The following is a 19,804-nucleotide window of genomic DNA, read 5'->3' on the forward strand; positions in this document are numbered from 1 at the left end:
TTCCAAGCACCTACACAAGACTGAGTCACTTCTGCTATGTTTAGTTCTGTTGCTTACGCTGGCCAGATTTAAATTAAGAAGTAGTATGAAATTTTCTATTTCCTTTCTCTGAAATAAATTCCCATCTGTTTACACAATACTTCCAAATCCTCTATAAACAGCTTTCAAAACAGAAAGTTTTCCATACGAAAGCTTGTCTTAACCAACAATAGCTTTTAAAGGTAGCACTTTTAAGGACAAATCAATTTAAATATCTATAGGGCAAAGAAAAGAACAAATTCTCAACTCATTACAAAGATATTTAAAACAGACTTTCACTTGTTTAACTAAGCTAAACAAATCCATAACAATTATCTTCAAATAATAACAAATAAAAAGGCAAAGCACCATGAAATTTGGTAACAACAAAACGTCAATGAAATAACATTTTTTTATTTTGTCAAGACTAAGAAAAAATATCAGGTAGAAAGCTGGGGATTTTAGGCAGAGCACAATATGTTGGTAGACATAGACAACTTTGACAACTGTTGATCTTGTAGACTGACATTTGATGCCTTGTTACAATTGCAATAGAACATGCAGAACTGGTAGGCGTGTGTGAAAATTATTTTATAGACTCTCCTGGACTACTTGCCTATTACTGTCTGCTATCACAACAGACTGGCGTTTGCTGTGATAAAAAAAATGGTATCTCCTACACTACTAGTTCCTATATGTCACATAGGCTCACGAATAAAGATCACAACACTCTTCTTTTTTGGTTATGTCTTGTGTGACCTCTACATTTTGGTGTTGCCAGCATTGCCCAGTCTATGACGTTAAGCTTGATCCTACGACCTCCACCTCTTCCAATACTATATTTAAAGACACTGCAACAGCACTTAAAGTTCGTCTAAAAGCTATGATTTTCAAGGCATCTCAATGTTTACTGCTGGATATAGTGCCACTGAGGACTGAAAATCTATGGGGAAAAAGAAAAACACAACACTATTGGGAGAGCCAAAACAAGGCCAGTAGTTAAGTTGCTCCAGGATCTCACACAGAAGTCTTTAAATTACCAGTTAATTTCTTAAAATGTGCGTCACAGCATCCATGAAGAACTGCCTTTCTAATCATTTCTTGCTAGCTAGGCATGTGGAAGACTTGAGAATCACTTTAAAACCTGGCCAACACAAAATATTGAATATGTTCAAAGCTGCCAAGGCAGAAACTTAAGCGACTTAAGCGTTCTGTCTACTTGAACAAGGATTTGTGGTCCATCAGCTGACCTTTGGGTAATGCTTTGGAGACTGAATAATTGTATAACTATTGAAATTCATTATATGCAGATTACAAGCTACCTACAGAATTTAACAACAAAAAATTACCAGCAAAGCACTACTGCAGAGAAATATGAAAAGAAAAAAAACCAACACCTTGAATGGCAATAATAATTTAGTGCAGTCCCAAAGACTTAGGTAATGAAAATGTTGTATTTTTTCCATAAAGCAGTTTCAAGACTAGGTGAAGAGAATGGTTCTTGCCACCCTTCTGTATCCAGAGCATATTTCAACAAGTATACACCAATGTTCCAGCAGTAGCAAAGGATCATGGCTCTTAAGTCAAGCTCCTGTCACATACATAATGCAGACACAGCAGGTGAGAACTCAGAGCAGGATGCGGAATCCATTCAAAAGCTGGATCACTACCTGGGCATGCATCTCCCCTTAATCCTTATGCTTGGATTTTAAAAAATTATTTAGAGCTTGCAGGATGGTGTATGTATACATTATATTTGATCACATGCTTTGAGGATTTTGTGAGGACATTTGAAATTAATCTGTGTCTTGATGTCTTACTTGTAGCGATTGGGGCAAAAAAGGGAGAACTGCCAAACTGTAGTATAATAACACAGATCCAATTTTGTAAGATGCTTATAAAAGGAAAAACATGATAAAAAAGCTGATAAACATTTTAGCACATGAATTCTCAGTCTTCGTTCATTATGCAGAACACAAAGGGACATTAAACAAAATGAAAAAACAATACAGTTGAACATATTTTGTTTGATGGGCTTGTTTGTTTGTTTTTTTAAATGCAGGATAACTATTCCATAGGAGTGTTTGATATAGTTAGCAGCAATGGGAAGCTATATTAAATAAAAACATCAATCCAAATGTAAGGATAGTACTTTAAGACAAAAAATGTGAAATTGTCACATGAAGTCTCATGTGCACAGTATAGACAACGACTACTTCTTATGAAATGTCTGCTATAGGCAATTATCAAGCAGAAAAATCGGATTATCCCCCTCCCCCTTGCTTATTTAAACCTGGTAACCCCAATGCAATTGGAAACAAGAAAATGAAGAAAGGTTGTACATTTTAGCAGCTATTTGTTCAGTAGAATATCTATATATGTATTTACCTGCATAAGGTCCTGCCTCTCTTTTTCACCTGTGCATATAGCTTTCTTTATGGTTCGAAGCTCGCTCATTATAGCCTGTGCTTCATCCAGTCTATAATTTGTATGAGCACTTGACATCTTCCGATCAATCCTGTTGAAAAGATACAGACAGGTTCAGGAATTTTCACATAATTAGAGAGACCATAGATGTTTTAAGACTTGTTTATTCATGTACCCTTTGATTTCCAGGAATAAAATGACACTCTACAGGGAATCAGAACACCATGCTAGTTCAGCATCCAGTACATTCTAAAGGTAAAACAATGCAACTGTCTACTCCTGTTCTGCAGAACCAACAAATTCCCCATCTTTAATGTCCCCTACTAGAGTTTACTTACAAAAGCAACGCCTGTGGGTTACTTTATGCAACAAAAGTAAAATCAATCTAAAATTAACCTGTACAAGACATAACTTATAACCGATATAAGACATTAGCAGCCAAGCCATCACATTTCTGATGCGTCACTACACATTGCAACATCTCTTCCAGGACATTGTCTGACCTTGTTTTAGAAGTTTCTAATGAAGACATTCTGTTTGTTGGTTACCGTTTTTTGGTGGGATTTTTTTTGGTGTTTTTCAAAGAAATTTTAAATTCTGAAAACTGTATTGTAAATACTTTCCTGACATCACTTGCATCTTTGAGTATCTTTCCTAGACATCATCATTTTCCTGCGCTGGGGTACAGGAAGGTACACAGGGACCATCCCAGAAGATTTCAAATGCAATGTCAACTACCCATAGTTTTTCCTTCGGATTCCATAGAACACCAAAATGATACCACAAGTGCAAGTGCCTTCATAACTTAAACTATACAAAAATTTTGTTACTCTCCTCACTCAGTATGTTCTGACAGAGAAATAAAAATCACTAAAATTCTACTCACAGCCACTTGTTTTAAAATTAAAATATTAAAATTATAATAAAAAAAAAAACAAAAGGCTCGAACGGAACTCCTGTGGTTTTATTGTGCAGCTTACAACTTTCAGGAGGAAGTGCAGATTGGGTTTCTACAGTTTGGGTTTGTTTGTTTTCTTCTGACAACTCCTGATTTTGTCAAAATGCAAAGTAAGTCTGAACCTCAGCTTTCCGCTTAAGCACAATTCTCCTCATGTTGCATACAAAAATATGTAAGCATTTATGATTTGTTCCAAAAACCAGAAAGAACTTAAAGTTTGGATTAAAGTTTTGTTTTATTTTGTTTTTCAGATGGTTACTTGATTCTTCACTCATTTCCAGTTAAAATCTTGAAAAGATTAGATAAAACAACCAATCCAATTCACTAAAAGTTTAATGAACATGATAATGTGGTTTTATCTGACGGTTAGATTAATTTTAAGAACATAGATTCCACCCAAATATTAGACCAGAAAATGCCTCCTACACAACCGTTCATTATACTGTTTGCCAGGTACAAGGTGGTATTACAGGAAAAGGAAATTATTTAATTTCAACCAGATTTTTGTCCAGTTAGCCACAAATTCATGTTCCTGGACGTCACTTTGGAGCCCAACTTATGAACTGGTATTTGTTTAAGTAAAGAATCAGAAAATATTCTACTGCCAGAAATATCTGAGCTTAACTCAGTATTGCTGTCAATCCAAACTGGCTTAAGTATCTTACAAAACTACTGCTTATTCATTGTCTGTTAGTTTTTAATTCCTTTCCTAAATCTCTAGTTTTGAAAGCCACCAAGTTGACAGGAATCTTCCATTTATTAATGGAAAACAGCATGATGCAAAAACAGATAGGCCCTTTATATGAACAGGAAGAACATTCAATTAATACTCAACCCATGACTGAAATATACATTTTCTGAGGAAGATGTTTCCAGGATATGTAGGCTATTAACACACTCGCAATAGCTTTGGTCCTACACGGCAGTCTCTGCGTTCCTCTATTTTCCACCACGTCTTTCAAATACTTAAGACTCCCCCCCAAAGCATAGGTCTGTAGTTGAGTTAAAACTTAATTTTAAAGCTTTTGTGAGGTTTCATATCCTCTAAACTAGTCTGTAGCTATAAACTGTTTAGTCAGCCCTAATTCCCCAACTCTCCTCACTCCTCTGCTCTCACGGCCAACTGGCCGGGTTTTCATTTCCTTTGCTGCTAAACACCTTCTTCCTCCAAAATTCCTGCCGACACGCAACAGGGTCACTAAAAACACAGGAGAGAAGGAGCTGCTCCTCATTCCCAGTCCCCACCAGGTCAGGTGAAGGGATTCGTTCCAGGTAAGGCTCATTTTTAAAACCCTCTAGCCCTGGGCTTCGACAGGACCAGCTGTGCCTCAGGGCAAAGGCACCCCTGGGGACCAAGGAGCAGGGAAGGCTGTCATGCAGGGTGGGGTCTCGTCAGGCTTGAAATGCTGAACTCCAGAAAGCCTGCAGTGGGCAAAGGCAGACCGTAACGTTCAAAGGCTTATGACAACACTGCGAAATTTGGATGAAACTGGTGAAGATATAGATCTAACAAAATGCTGCACACCACAAAATTTGAAATTCTGACTGTATTGGAGCTTCAGAGCTATTAAAAACCCGCAATCCCCTCTCACCCCCACAAAATTCATTTTTTCCTCTACATTTTTTTTAAACTTCTCAGAGATGGCTAGGCCATTTTACTAAAATTAAAAAGAAAAGATGACAACCTAGTCCAAGGCAGATACTGTACACGGAAAATTTCAATGCAAAAGATTTGCATTTAACCAAGGGCATCAGAATCTGAGAGCACCACAAAGTAGTGGAAACACTGAGCACCCTAACCACCCCCACCGAAACACGGGTCTCTTCTCCAAGGGCTGGGCCCAGTAGCAGCTGAACACGGGGCCATGCAGGTCCTGGTACCTGCCAGAGGTTCAAAGCAAGCATTTGGCCAGATGTAAACCCTGAAGTGTGACAACTCCCAATATTGTTCTTGGCATGTACTTAAAATAAAATGAAGAACATGGCTTTTAAAACAGCTGAACAGGATGCATGCCAGTCTCAGTTTGGCAGTTACTTGAAGATTTGACCTAGCACAAGAAGGAACAAAAATTAGGCAGACCAAAAATTTAGAAAAGGTAACAAAAGAGGGAAATGCCTGAAATGCAAGAATCTTAAAAAAAAAAATCTTTTAATTTAGAGAAGGAACGGCAAATTGCTTTTCAGACAATGCACTTGTTTTGTGGATATGCAAGCAGCAAAACACTTCAGCGTCAGTACTTGACTGGAGTGACTCTTCTCCCCAGACAAGTAAGAGAGCTGGGGGAGTGAAGGCCCAGGGACAACCCAGAGCACAGTCAGATTTTTGGCATGGACCAACCACCGACACAGTCTGCCTCTCCACTGCCTACGCAAGGAGGCCAGAAGAGCTTCTCTCTTCAGTTGTTAGACAGCATGAGTACTCTCCAAATTGGCTCACTTCCTAGTAGAAGCAAAATATTCAAAAGAAAGCACGTACCTTACCAGAAAGGCAACTGATAAATTACTTTAAAAAAAAGTCCAGAAACCACTGCAGAGAGCAGAATTCAGCAGGGCACAAACACCAAGAGAAATTCACAGCAATACGGGCTAACACCCCGCCAAATGCTATCATCAGCTGCAGCAAACGATGACTGCCACCCTGTACACCCACAGAGAGTGACTGCAGCAATAAGCAGCGCTGAAGCACTGAGTTGTCATGCCTGAACATTTAAACCAGCTGATTAGAGTTACCACTGACCGATCAGATGCACAGAGCTCACTTTAAAACGATTCCTCTCTTGAGAGTCTCTCCTGTACCCCCATCCTGGAATACAGGCAACTTAGCTTGGGCTAAAATCGAAGGAACATTGGCATTCATAATCATTTGCAGACTTTACTTTTCAAAAAGTTGCACTACTTTGCTGGACAATCTTAAATTAATTATATTAACTAAAACAATCTTCAATTTCAATTGGCCTTCAAATACTTTCATCTCCCTCATCAAGTGGTTTGTCCTTTTATAAAAAACTGAACCTACGCCCTTAAAACAACCCAGTAACCATGTGGAGGAAAATAAAGTAGAACAGGCAAGGCAATTCTTACTGAAATAAAGAAAATACGATTAAGAATCTTAAGATGATTTTTTTTGTTCTGTTACTGCTTAATTATGCTACTATCCTGAAACACTGACCATACTTAGAATATTTGCTGTTTCGACATACAGAAGGCTTTGCTTTACAAATTTGCAGTTAATATCATATACTAACAACTCCCCTGCAACTAAGTGTAAATGCTTTTTGTAGTCACTATATTTATGCCAGCGAATGATTATATTATATCTGCCAATGAAGGATTTTGGTCAAACGTTTTTTTCTCTGAAGCTTTTAAAATGCATTATAAAACAAAAGAACCTTGTAAGATTAGAAAACATGAAATGCATAGGCTATTTCATCTCCTTTAAATTTAAAATCTGAGTACCTCCCTTTATATAGTTTTATTAACAAAATACAATGTTTGGTTAATTCAGTCTAAGCTGGAAAATCAGGAACCTAATTGCTCCAGGATCTCCGGAGCTTTGCCAGGATTCCTGAAGCGAAAGTGCGTGCCCATGCTTTGTAGCACCAACACAGTAAATCCACAGCTTCAAACTATTTCCACAGATAGTGTACTTCTGCTGCAAAATGCATTAGACATGCAACGGTTCCAACATTTCAAGAAGCGCCTGCATTAGGCAGCTCGTTCACATGCATGCTGAAACGGCAGAAATGGCCAAGATTTCTACATATACGGCCAAACGTCCAAAGCAAATCCAAGAGTTGTTCAACATACAGCCTAGCCTCTGAGCTTGTTGAACAGATCTGGAAGTCACAGCAACGTGTGTTTACCTGCCATCTTTTCCATGGCCTGGCAACCTCTCTCCCTATCACACTGGGCTTCCCGCGTTATGTGCTACATGTGTAGGTGACTAAGCAGCACACAGATGGAAGTCACTCGGTTCCCATCTGATGGCCTGCAGGAAGAGTGGCAGGGAGAGGGTTACCACCACAGTTCGCAACCTTTGCCACCAGTAAGTGTGAGGGAAACAGAGCGCAGGCTGTCTGATGGTCCCGGGAGCAGCGGCGAATTGCCCTGAGCTACCTCTCCTGCCAGGGAGGAGACAAGGAGTCACATCTACATGCAGTCATTCTGCACACATGCAACAAAACCCCGGGTCTCACAGAGCATCAGATCTACTGCACATGCACACACCAGCATGCAGAACTGGAAGGTCTGACTATCAATGTAGAAGGAGGAAGAGTCATTCAGCCTTCCTCCCAGGAGAAATACGTTGCCCAGACAGAAAGCCTAGGTACTGCTCACAGAAAGACTACTCCTCTGCACGGTGTTTCTCACTGTGCTCCGGACAGAGGTATCTTTGAATATGTCCAGATAACATTTTATAAATCTGATTCCACCTGAACAAAATTTTCCAGCAGAGTTATAAGACAGTGCCTATAAAATTGTTTTGCATGTGGATCTATAAAATCACCTTTCAAACGAGTTTCAAAACTTTCAAACTTCTTCCATCATTTCACACTGTTCTCAACCTGCACCACTATCATAGCAGAAACTCTGAAGCAAAGCAATTAGAAGGTTTCAAATATTTTTTTGGCAATAGTTTTCTAAGCAAGTCATTCCAAGATGAATAAAGGAAAGGAAAAAATACCATCCTCCCACAAAACCTTAACTTACTCTTGCAGAGTTTCCACTCCTTTTTCCTTATATTGCAGCTCCTGCTTCATCTGTGCCAATTCTCGTTTTAGCCTAGAAAGCTGAATATATCAAAATAATTTAAAGTAACAGTATGTAACAGAAACTTACATTATAAAAAATAACTGTGTCCAATGCAAAATTTTAAGTTTTCTTTTTTTTTTTTTTAAATGGAAGTGATAATCTAAGGGTTTTTATTGTTGCAGTTTTCTTTAAAATTTGCACAAAAGTAACAGACCTTCTGAAATATAATACAACCCAATCAAACTGTGGTCACAATGTTCAGAGTACCAATTTCCTCATCTGTTCTGATGGTCTTTACCTCCAATAGATTATGCCAACAGCTAACAAGTTTCAGTCCTAATTTTTCTCCTTCCCTTGCAGCAAACAGATACCTCTTAGATCTTTAGTCAAAAAACAAACAAACAAACAAACAAACAAAAAAACAACATTCAATGTCTTCCAGAAATGGCAGCCTGATTTCCTATGGTTATTTTCATATTGTCCTGCCTTCTGCCCCCTCCAGCTAGTGTGCATAAATGAAAAGTAAAAGAGAAGCAATGTCTCAAGAACCATCCACAATCACTTTACACTGCACATTTTATACTATTTATTCTATTACCTGAAGCAATCATGAAAACAAATGCACGCATTCAGTGGAACAGATTGTCCTACGCACATGGGATATCATTTTATTTTAAGATGTAGAAACAGAGGGAAATAGTCATAAGTGAAGATCTTGTTTGTTTTCTTTAAATACTATTTAAACAAATAAGGCTTATTTTCTTGTTTAGAATATGCTGACACGTAGACTATATAAAACAAGCAAACACTAGTCAGCATGTAGTAAACATATACAGATAGAATAAATGCCTTTGAAGGGTGGTGAACGGGATTTATTTTCAGAGGCGCTCATGTGGAAAGTGGTCACTACAACAAAAATGGAACACTATACTGCAAAGATAAGTATTTTTTTGTTGATTTTTTTTAAGCCATGTGCCTGGTACACTAAATTCCATTTTACTGATTGATAAAGAGAAATGTACAATTCAGAAAACATGGTCTAAAGCTTAATGTTATAACTGCTTTTTTTTTTTTTTAACAGTTGACTACTGTATCAATTTGCTTTAAACAGACACACAGAGCTCAACTGTTTGCAGCATGGGAGAAATTTGAGAAGTCAACTATTCTTTCTTCAGACAAGACAGTACCAAAAGTATGGTTCTAGTCATTTTTTGTTCATTTTATTAAAAATAAAACATTTTAATCACAGAACCACCTATCACTACAAAAAGGTTTGCACTTCTTCCCCACTCCATCCCCAAAGAGCTCTGGTCAAAAATTAGCTAAAACATTTCTATTTGGCCAGCATGTCTACTGAATTGTTAACAGACTTCCAAACAAATAGCTAAATCATCTTCAATGACATCCATGGAACCCCACTGAAAATGGGTAAATGGGAAAATATGAAGACAGTGGGTTTGAACTGCACTCAATCAAAGAAGAATTTGGCTGCAGAGCATTTACTACTTGCAGCAGTTTGCACAGAGAAAGTAATTTCTGAAAGCCTGGCTGAGTTTGTCTCTGACATCCATGACAAAATCTTGACGCCTGTAACATGGAAAAAGCACTACTTTACAAGTCACTGAAATGCAATAAATACAGACTCATTTTAATGGAACAATAAGTCAGAGTAGAAAAGCATTTTTGATACTTTTTTCCAAAAACGCATGCAACATCCAGTGTAAATGTTAAGCGAAAGCAAAAGCAGGTAGTATCCCCTCCCTTCCCCATGCCTAATTCATATTTTTACAAAATTAAAAAAGGTTACTCACTCTGTCACGACGGCTGGCTATTTCTGCTTTAATCTGATATGGGTCATACTTGGTATTAGTTGAAAATCCAGAGAATGCTAAACAGATGGAAAACAGCATTTTATATATTTTTTCTTAACATATGTTAAGATGTAGCAGTGTTTACTAGACCACTGCATTCATTCCTTGCACTACAAGTCACTAGTTTTTAAAATAAACCTCTCTGCTAAAGTGCAACAGAAGAATTATCTTTGGCCTGCCTCATTTTTTTGTCCTGAACAGAAAATAAATAAATTGTTTATAGCAGCATTGTATGTTGCTTAAAAGCTAGTAACTTCCATTAAAAGATGGTAGCATTTACCAATGCAAACGATTTGTGTAACATTAACAATTGTTAATTGTTTTCTTGGTACACTGTCACACCATTACGATAGGGACTAAAGTCACAAAACTACTGTCAGAACAAAATGCCATCAGTGAAAGAGAGACGTAGCCTCCTAAAGCAATGGTGTGGGGAACAGACATGCAGCTCCACCTCTGGCAGGCGAGCTCTTCATACAGCAACATATCTATAGAGCCAGGCAACAATTTCAAGCCGTGACATTACCAGCTAAACCTTAGACAGATGAAGTAAAGGTCCTGGAGAACAGGCTGGACAAGACTAACTGTGATTTACTGAGTGAGCCATTCATAGCTGCACTGGCCCACTGAAAAATGCCCGGTATGCGAGTGGATCGGGTTGTGCTGTTAGACCTACCATCCTTTTGTAGAGCTGAAGGCTGCTGCTTTGAAACCCATATCCATGTCTGCGTTTCACTGAGCCTTTCCACTCTCAAAAGAATACTGCAACGCCAAGGTCATGTCAAGCGTGCAGAAACTTGCCAAAATGAGTAGTCATGCCTGGACTAATTCTTTAAATCCAGGATTTTCTATGGATTATTTTTAAATTTTTTTAACAGTGCTGATCGCAACTGAGTCACAAAACTGCTGCATGGGCACCTCCCTGCCAACCCACGACCGCTGAGCTCACACTGCCTCCCACTCATGAGCACACTGTACTGAGGCAACAGCAGCATCCACAAGCAAAGAGAAGGAAAACAATTTGTGTGCTTTTACTTTTTTAATGCAACAGATTGAAACAAGTGATGGTGAAGGCAGGAACGTTCACAATATGAGTGCCCACCTTTTGGTTATCTAATTAGAAGTCAAAGATTTCTGCACAATAAATGGAGAAGCAAGCACCCCAGAGTGCCGGGGAGTGGCTGAATTAAGAAAAACAAATGTAGAAGCCTTGGGGAATCTCAAGTAGACAGCATGAATAATCCCCAAAGGGATTAAAATAAATAAATAAATAATGACTGCGGTCAAAAAAAAAATCATGATGCGCTGAATCATCAATCCACCCATTTTCCCCAAACAGATGCATATGACCTCAAAGCAATATAAAATAAAGTAATGGATCTGTAGAAGATTAAAATATCTTTTCACTTCAAAACAAGTGAAAGGTTTTATTTAAATGATTCTTACAGTATCTTGTTATCGATTCCACAGATACAGGTAAAAAAAACTACCAGAAGACTGAGAAGCATAAAAGTCAATTAACACAATATTTGCACCCATGCTACCGATAAATTCCAGTTTAGTCATTTTCAGTCAATCTTGTTGATGTTTCAAATTGTTTTCCCTAAGAACTATAAAAATATGAAAAAAACATTCATTTTTCTACTATATTACCTTTTTCAACAGCATTTTCTTCCTGTATACTCACCCAAAATAATTCAACAAAATATCCATCCCACTGAACTATTGTGAATTTCTAAAAAACAAAAAACCCAAGCTTCTAGAACAGTATTGCAATAAATTTAGATTTAATAATCTGAAATACTGATATCACAATCTTTTTATCCCACTCCAAGTCTTTTAATAAGTTCTTTGAATGACATTTTCTTTTTTAATGAAAAATGTCTTAAAAAGAAAAAAATATTTTCTTAATAATTCTTGAGAAACTTCCATATAAAAGGGAGAAATATGACCAGTCATACCTGTCATGTCAGAAACTAAATCATAGAAATATATTTAAAACTAAATAAACTGATGAGATAATTCAGTTCAACAGTAAAAGAACTCTTGGTAAAGACTGGTCAAGACCATCTGGGACACCTCAGGCCTAAAAAACATCTTTTACTTAGTTTTAATGTGTACAAATTAATTATCTGGGATTAATAAATACCATTGTATCAAAATCTAAACACTTGTATCCAGATGCCTGCTTTAAACCTTCATGGTCAGATTTCTTGAACTTTTTCAGAAAGGGGTAAGTGGAGGTTCCCATATTTACCAAGGATTTGGCATTTACCAGCAAATGCTGCAGTTGAACAATGGCTGTACACACAGCCACTGAAAAGCCACCCGTGCAGTGAGATTCCAGTAGGTTTCCACATGGCTGGCGGGTGTATCTATCTGATACACTTCCCCTTTGAACTAGACTGTTTTGACTCCTCTAAGATGCCTTTTCTGTTGCACTAGCCATCAGCGATGACAGCAGTACAACTTCAGATTTCAGAAAAAGTGCTCCATCTACTACTACAAGCTGCCTCAGACATCTGAAGAACAAGAAGAGCAAGACATCAGGGTTCTGCCACCTGCTGCTAGCATTAGGGTCAGAGCCTGGCATCCAAGACCCAGGTGCACTAAAGAATTGCCATTTCCTACTTTTATCAGACAACTCTCCTAATGCACCAAGCTGTTCTAACTCGTCACATCAGAGTTACTCTTGACCACAAAGCTTTGTTCTGAACTCTTTATAAAGTTGATAAACTGACCACAGATCTGCAGAAGACTTCCCCTAAGCTGAACGTCTCCCCAGTCTCCAGAGAAGAATAACTATGAATTTAGGAGTTCAAGTAGGTGGCTGGCCCAGCAACATTCATTCTTTTGTTGCCTTTCATGAAGCTTTCAGTATAGCTGGCTCCAAGATGGCTAGAGATGCTGGCTGGAGTATGTCCCTGCTTGACGTTCAAAAGGCATATTCCAACAGGCCTAACAGGAAACCAAAGTCCTCGAATAGCAAAGTCAAAGGACTGTGCCTCGTTTCTGCTTTCCGAGTTTTCATTCAGAACAGAACGTGGTGAAAACACTTTGCACACTTTCTTACCCCACGTGTTGCATTATGTATTCACAATAAATCAAGAAAAGGCTAGTCAACTCACAGCTAGCATAAGAACGGTTGTCGTCCTCACACATTTTGTGCAATTGTTGATATTCTTCTTGGGCTAGTTCAAAACGCTGCTGCTTTATTTGGTAAATCTCTTTCTTGGCATTAAGTGCCTCCTGGGCAACTATTAAATATTCCTTTAGCATGCGTTCTTGCTCCCTTCTCCATTGCTCCCTTGGGTCCTCAATTTGCGTGAGCTCTAAGGAAAAAAGCATAAAAAACTTTTAAGACACTATCCCACAAAGTACAAATTATTTTGTTAAGGTCTGTTCTACAAGTCTACATCACAGCTTATGAGTGACATGCTCAAAAATCTGGACATAGTGTTGCTAAACAACCAGTGTGCCTGACATTACAGTGCTCAAAATCACCCCAGCCTGGACAAGAGGAAGGAAGGATGCAGAGTGGAAGAGTAAGAAAAGCCCTTTGAAATGTGAAAGGCATTTAAATTTGATTCTTTTCTTTACAGAAGAGATCATACCCAAAGGAAACAGTATTTTTACTGTAACCTTCCTTTGTAGCCAACTTGAAAAATCTGAGGACTACCTCAAAACTTAGAACCACACTGGGAAGCAGAAGTTATCTTAATGCTTAACCTGTAACTCTAAAGACAGTTGGGACAACTTTACATTATTACAAATAACTTCACAGGTTCAACATCCTGAAAGGGTTATTGACTACACCTGCCTAGTCAAGAACAAAGTTATTCAACAGAAAAGTTTGTGTTTTAATCCCAAATCCAGAAAAACATTTACATTGTTGGTTTGTGTTTTTTTGTTGTTTGTTTGTTTGTTTGGGGTTTTTTTGTTTTTTTTGTTTTTTTTTTACACTCTCTTAAGTAACAGCACTTTCATACTTTCCAGAGTTCAGAACTCTTTGTATTTGGACACAAATTAAAAATATGATTCCAGTACAAAATTTGTCCCCATATATGCTTATTTTCAAAGCTACACCTGACAGCAGTCTCTTCAGAGTTCCAGAAACATCTGTAATACACATACAATAAAATTCTAAAAATGTTATTAGTTCTCTTGCTTTTGTCTTTGTGGTGATGTTCAAGCTAGCAAACATGTTTTACGTGACGATGTCCATGTAAAGTCTCATGTTTAAGTGTTAACTCCTGATGACTGAAGCCCTACTGGCAAGAAGCTGCTGCAGATAGACTGTCAGTATTCAAAGCAGTGGCAGAACCTGCAGCACAATCGGGAGGCAAGCACCTAGTCATTTTTTCCAAACTTTGTTTCTCACGAGAGATGAAAGCCAGTTATGTTTAATATTAATCTTGCATATATAATTCAGAATGTTGGTGATTGTGATGAAATAAGAAATTATAAAAGATTGACCTCAACAAATTAAGATCTCTAATGGTGTCATGGTCATGCTACCAGCTCTACCATTTGAGAGCTATTTGAAAAGTAGATTAAAAAAAAAAAAAAAAACCACGAAGCTAGTTTATGAAGAGCACTTCCAACAAATTTCTGTGTTCTGTTCCCAATAACCTTTTCTCTCAACAGCTGTCACTCTTCTCTCCCCACAGCTCCTCACATTGCAACAGTATGAAGATCGTGCCTACAGCTGTGTGATTTCTCCAATGTATTCCCCACATCCCAGTGACCCTCTGTTCCCAGCAGCACCTCCAGTCTTATGTCCCTAAACTACCTCTGCAGCCCAGGGCAGGATATGTCGTGACTTGTTCCAGTCCCCATAAATGTTTACGTGCCCAGTCTCTGCATGCAGGGCAAGCAGAAAAAAACTGCTGAGTTCACATTGCAGCCCATCCTTTACAGAGGGCACGATAATTGGCAACACGATCGCATCCATCACTGTTCCTCAAGTTTGTGCAAATGTAATACTCCTAAAACTGCTAAACCTCTATGGAAACTATGCAGAAATTAATAAACATTTGTGACACAGAAAAGCTGTATCATAGTAAGCAGCTCTTTGGGAATAGAAAATTAATAGTTCTAATTTCAACAAACAGCCAAGGCTGAAACATTGTTTCTGAGGTTCTGTACTACAGGGTGCTGCATCACTTTTCAAATTATTTGAGAAGCCTTCTCAAAAGCTAGCAGCGTTCTTCTGGGACAGAAAACTTCTCTGGTACAGAAGTGACATTCTCTTCTGTTTTATGTGTACAGAGGCTTCACTTTGCCCTGGATTTCTACATAAGTTTGCCATGTAACAACAGAAACTAAAGCTAAGTTGGATGATAAAATTCACTTCCTTTGTTTCTTTGCACACAATTAAAAATAAAAAACAAAAAACAACTATAGTAATTCAAGAACAGCCCCAGACAAACGCAAAGAATATATTATTCCCCCACTGGGGAATGCCCAACTGGTTAAAGGAGACTTCAAAGGCTCCCAAGACTCTGAGGAGGAGGGAAAGGAATTCTGCGGCTGGCAGCCGCCACAGTTTTTTAAGCAATGGTTGGACAAGAGCCAAGAGTAGCTTAGTAAGGGTGTCAACAAAGTACTGCATTTACAGAACAAGATGGAGATCACGATTGGAAGTACCATTGAGATTTACAGAAGATTCCTCTGTTCCTGGGGTTTTTCAATATAAATGGAAAGTTATTGCCTGGAAGTCTTTTTATTACTTTCTGGGTAAACAAATACAGCAAGAGGCTTGGAAAAATTAGACGCTGTTTTTCTTTAAAAGGGGCAAGGGCAAAAAGCTGAGAGGATGCACAAAGCATGACAGTTTCCTGATAATTATAACTTTAAAAAGAATCTCTTTGAATCATTCCTTGCATTTTCTCACGTGATTTCTTGAAACCAAAGCACCGGTAACTGTTTTGTCAATTAACACAGCTCCAGTGCTGTATAAAGCATTTAAACCTGATCAGTCACTAAAGGCAGCCTGAGAAGGTCTGAAGAAACAACTTTGCTTTCACTTGGAAGTTGCTATTTCAAGTATTTTAGACAGAATTCAGAACGCAATGCAAGGGACTCATTTTGGAAAGACGTTTCTTCCGTTCCTCTACCACCTCTGCCACTTGCCTGACACCGTCCCGTGACGCACGTGACAGCCCAGTCATTAGTTCTCACTCCTACAAAGGAAGTTAATGCCATCCTGATTGGTACCTTTGGTGTCCACAGTTCAAAATTGGACCGAGTATCCCAGTAACGTTTGAATAATGATTATCCAGCTAGAATATCAACTCTGTCTTCCCTCTGAATATAAATCTTGCTTGTATATGCAAGCACTGTATTAGCCTAAGGGTGACAAACCCATTTTGCTGTGACGGCTGAATTACCACTTAGGATAATATCTGTGGGCTGCAAGTAATTAGTTATCATGAAAGAGACAAATTTTGCAACCTTGTTAATTGCAGAATGATTCCTTTCACTCAGCTCAGCACTGGCCCTATGAAGTCTCTATCCCTCTGTTCATAAACTACTTTTATTTAATTCCTAATACGCTTAGCTTTATGTTCCCAGACCCATTTATATTAATCTTCTCTTTCTGTGCCTTCCCATCGATCATTTGGGAATTTAATTTCTCTCTGCAAAGACTCTCTTCGACAGTTTTTGCTCTGAATTGCACAGAAAAAAAATGCAAGCCAGATCTGACATGCCTACAATGATTAATATCCTTACTCTAAGTTCAAACTTGATGTCTGTGGTAAAACAGCTAATAACAAAGTCTGAAAAACAAAAGGGAGTGATTTCCTTTGCATGCAATGGTGATTGTTATTCCTACCAAAGGTGCCTATTGGTAGGATGCTTTATTAGCTCTTTTAGTCACAGCATTGCAACAGGAGTTCATGTTCTACTCATTATTCACAGTGGCTTCTAATATGCCTTTTACAAAAATTACGAAAAAACAGTTGCCAATATCCTCATGTTTTTCGTTGTTGTTTGGTTTTAAATATGTGCCTTGATGCACACATATGTTGGTGCAAATGTACTCCAATGTAAACCTTATTTTTTATTCAGCATTAACTAAAGTTACTATGACAATTTAAATAGCAACCGTTAAGTTACTATTTGTTTTAAATTGAACTTTTTGTAAGAATTACCTAACTACTTGTATTTGTTGGTTTTAAATTGTCTAGCTTATTTATCCTTATGATGTGCACTAACAGCTCTTTAAAGAGTGTTATTTAATTTGTGATACCTGTTAACTTCACAACAAATAAGCGCATATGAGGGTCAAACAGTATAATCGGAACATTTGTTTTCCTGGTGTTTTGTGTTGTGTTGTTTTTTGTTGCTGTTTTTTAAATAATTGTTAAACCACAATACACAAGTAATTCCAGTGATGGCAGGAAACCAAAAACTGCTTCTACATTTCTATTTTTAATAGATCAGATTTCAAGTAGATAGCATTGAGGTTGTTTTTGCAGACTATACTATTTACCATTACTGTGATAGCTCATATAATTACTTTCTTTTCTGCCTCCTCATCAACTGTAAATTCCCACAATATTGAAAGCATTCGCCCATTGGTGGTAAGATGCTCAATGATAGCAAGAGAGTAGAGTAGTAACTGCAGCAGCACTACAAAGCTGTGAAGTTAAGACATACTACTTTAAAAGTAGAACTGGCAGATGTGCCAGTTCCGTGGTGATACAAAGCTCAGCAGTAGTCCAGAAGAGAAAATTATGGAAATCATTCCCTTAGTTTCTCAAAGGGTCATCTGTTGTCTTTCTTGACAGTACTTTGAACTATATTAAAGCATAAAACTTACACTGCTTAAGAGCAAATGAAATTACTGTATTTCATAGTGCTTCTAATTAAAAAATCAGCACTTGTCTCTCAGAACACACTTTTTTTTTTTTTTTTTTAAGACAGAAGAGTAAACTATGGATCACTGGAAAGCTAGGAAATGCAAGAGTATAACATGAAAATCTTGATAAATATAAAAAGCAACAAAATTACCACCAACAGTCCACAGTTTGACAAAGCAAAACAAAGTAACTTTATACACTATATCTCAATCATCGATTATAAAATTCTTTACAAAGGGAAGACGGGTTGTGCCCCATTTGAAAGATGACGAAAGAGATAGTACAAGAAATTACTTGCATGCATTCCCTCACTGTAACATGAGTTGCATAAATGGTATCGGAAACAAAGTTAGTGCCATCAGTTAACATCAGCTTGCTAGTGCTCCTAAAAATAACCACACATCTACTCACGATTTATGTGGTCCATATAATAAACTCCAATCTGTTGATCGTAAACAGTTTCCCATCCTAAAGGAAGCTCATCACCAACACAGTCAGCAAATGTCAATGGCTTTGTAATCCTGTAAAAACAAAAATAAACACATGTAAATACAAAAGGTGCAGTTATTATATGATTTGAAGATACCACCATGATCAGACCACAAAATAGTTATACTGCTTAGGAATGGGCTAATAATTACAAACATACAGTTTTTAAATATGCTGACAGATACTCCCCAAACAGGAAAGACAAGCTTCTACCTTCAAGTTTCTATGTTTAACAATTTAATTATGATGGCATGCAGTCCTGCCAGTTTTTCTCCCATATTGCAAAGAACACAAATGTGAAAGCTGGAGTTCATCACTACTAAAAAAATATTAGAGGCTTTATAGGCTTTAACCTCTTTAAGGTGTCAAAGCAGTATAACTGTTTGTCCTTAAAAAATAAATGTTATATAGTGCTATTGATTTATTTTCAATTATACATTTCCAGCTATTAATGATATTCCTTTGGTCCAGACCCATCCAAATCACTTCCTCTCCCCCAAAACATAAAGAAGGGGATATAAGCAAATGTCTAAAAACAGTTCTGAACTGCACCAGAGCAGAAACAGTAACTAACAGCTAAGGGCACCTACTATCTAAAAGTTTAAAATGTCACACATGCACCTTCCTGAGCAAACTCCTGACAGACCTGTGGGTAACTGAAAACCACAATAATTTTGGTATTTACAGGAATACTGAAAACACGTGGTTATTAATTCTAAAGAAAGACTATGTAGCAATGCTGTTCTAGAACATCAAGGAAAATAAAAATAGGAAAAACAAGCGATGCAACTAAAAATCCCCAACATTCAGTTGAATCATGTCTACTTCCCAAAGCACACTTTGGGAAACATTTTAATCATCACTTAAACGCAAAGATAATGTTTCCCTCTAAAAGCTACAATAAAATTCCTTTACAGAAAAGCTATTAATATAACAATTTCAATTACACATGGGATATGGTTCCAACAACTTCAACATTTGTATGTTGAGGCATTTTTAATACCTAGAATGATGAGAGCTTTGCAGAGATTCAATACATGCATTCTTTTAGGGACTGACTTAAGTTCAGCATAATATGAGTAGCCCATAGTAGTATTTGGTGTGAAATGGAAACTGTTCATATATGATAATATCCAGTTAAAGTCTCCTGACACCAAATTTTGGACTGTATTTATAAATACACTGGATCATTGGGATTGATATTTTGACTTCATTTGATAAAGCCTGAATAAAACAATAGCTTTGTCTGAATTCAAACATGTCCTTCTTTGAAACACAAGTCCTTCTCCACTTCCCCACACTGAAATAAAACCAACCAAATTCAGTTGTAAAGACTTCAAATGATGGAAATAATACCATGGATATATTTGAGCTGTTCCAATGGTCCAAGTAAGTGCACCACTCAGTCGCTAACAAAATAC

At 37.6% G+C, this 19,804-nt stretch overlaps 1 protein-coding gene across 3 annotated transcripts in view; it reads right to left on the reverse strand.

Moving 5' to 3' along the window:
• WWC3 (WWC family member 3) overlaps positions 1 to 19,804 on the reverse strand; it is a 100,578-nt gene that overhangs the window by 43,908 nt on the left and 36,866 nt on the right. For all 3 annotated transcript variants that reach the window (XM_080551816.1, XM_080551817.1, XM_080551818.1), the window contains exons 2-6: positions 18,306 to 18,415; positions 13,155 to 13,358; positions 9,967 to 10,043; positions 8,114 to 8,193; positions 2,407 to 2,536 (exon numbers count right to left, since the gene is read on the reverse strand). In XM_080551816.1, the coding sequence (XP_080407942.1) occupies positions 2,407 to 2,536; positions 8,114 to 8,193; positions 9,967 to 10,043; positions 13,155 to 13,358; positions 18,306 to 18,415 (601 nt within the window). The remainder of the gene's footprint in view (positions 1 to 2,406; positions 2,537 to 8,113; positions 8,194 to 9,966; positions 10,044 to 13,154; positions 13,359 to 18,305; positions 18,416 to 19,804) is intronic.

This window comes from Anser brachyrhynchus (assembly GCF_964034855.1).
Source record: "Anser brachyrhynchus genome assembly, chromosome: 1".
In the NCBI taxonomy this organism is placed as follows: domain Eukaryota; kingdom Metazoa; phylum Chordata; class Aves; order Anseriformes; family Anatidae; genus Anser; species Anser brachyrhynchus.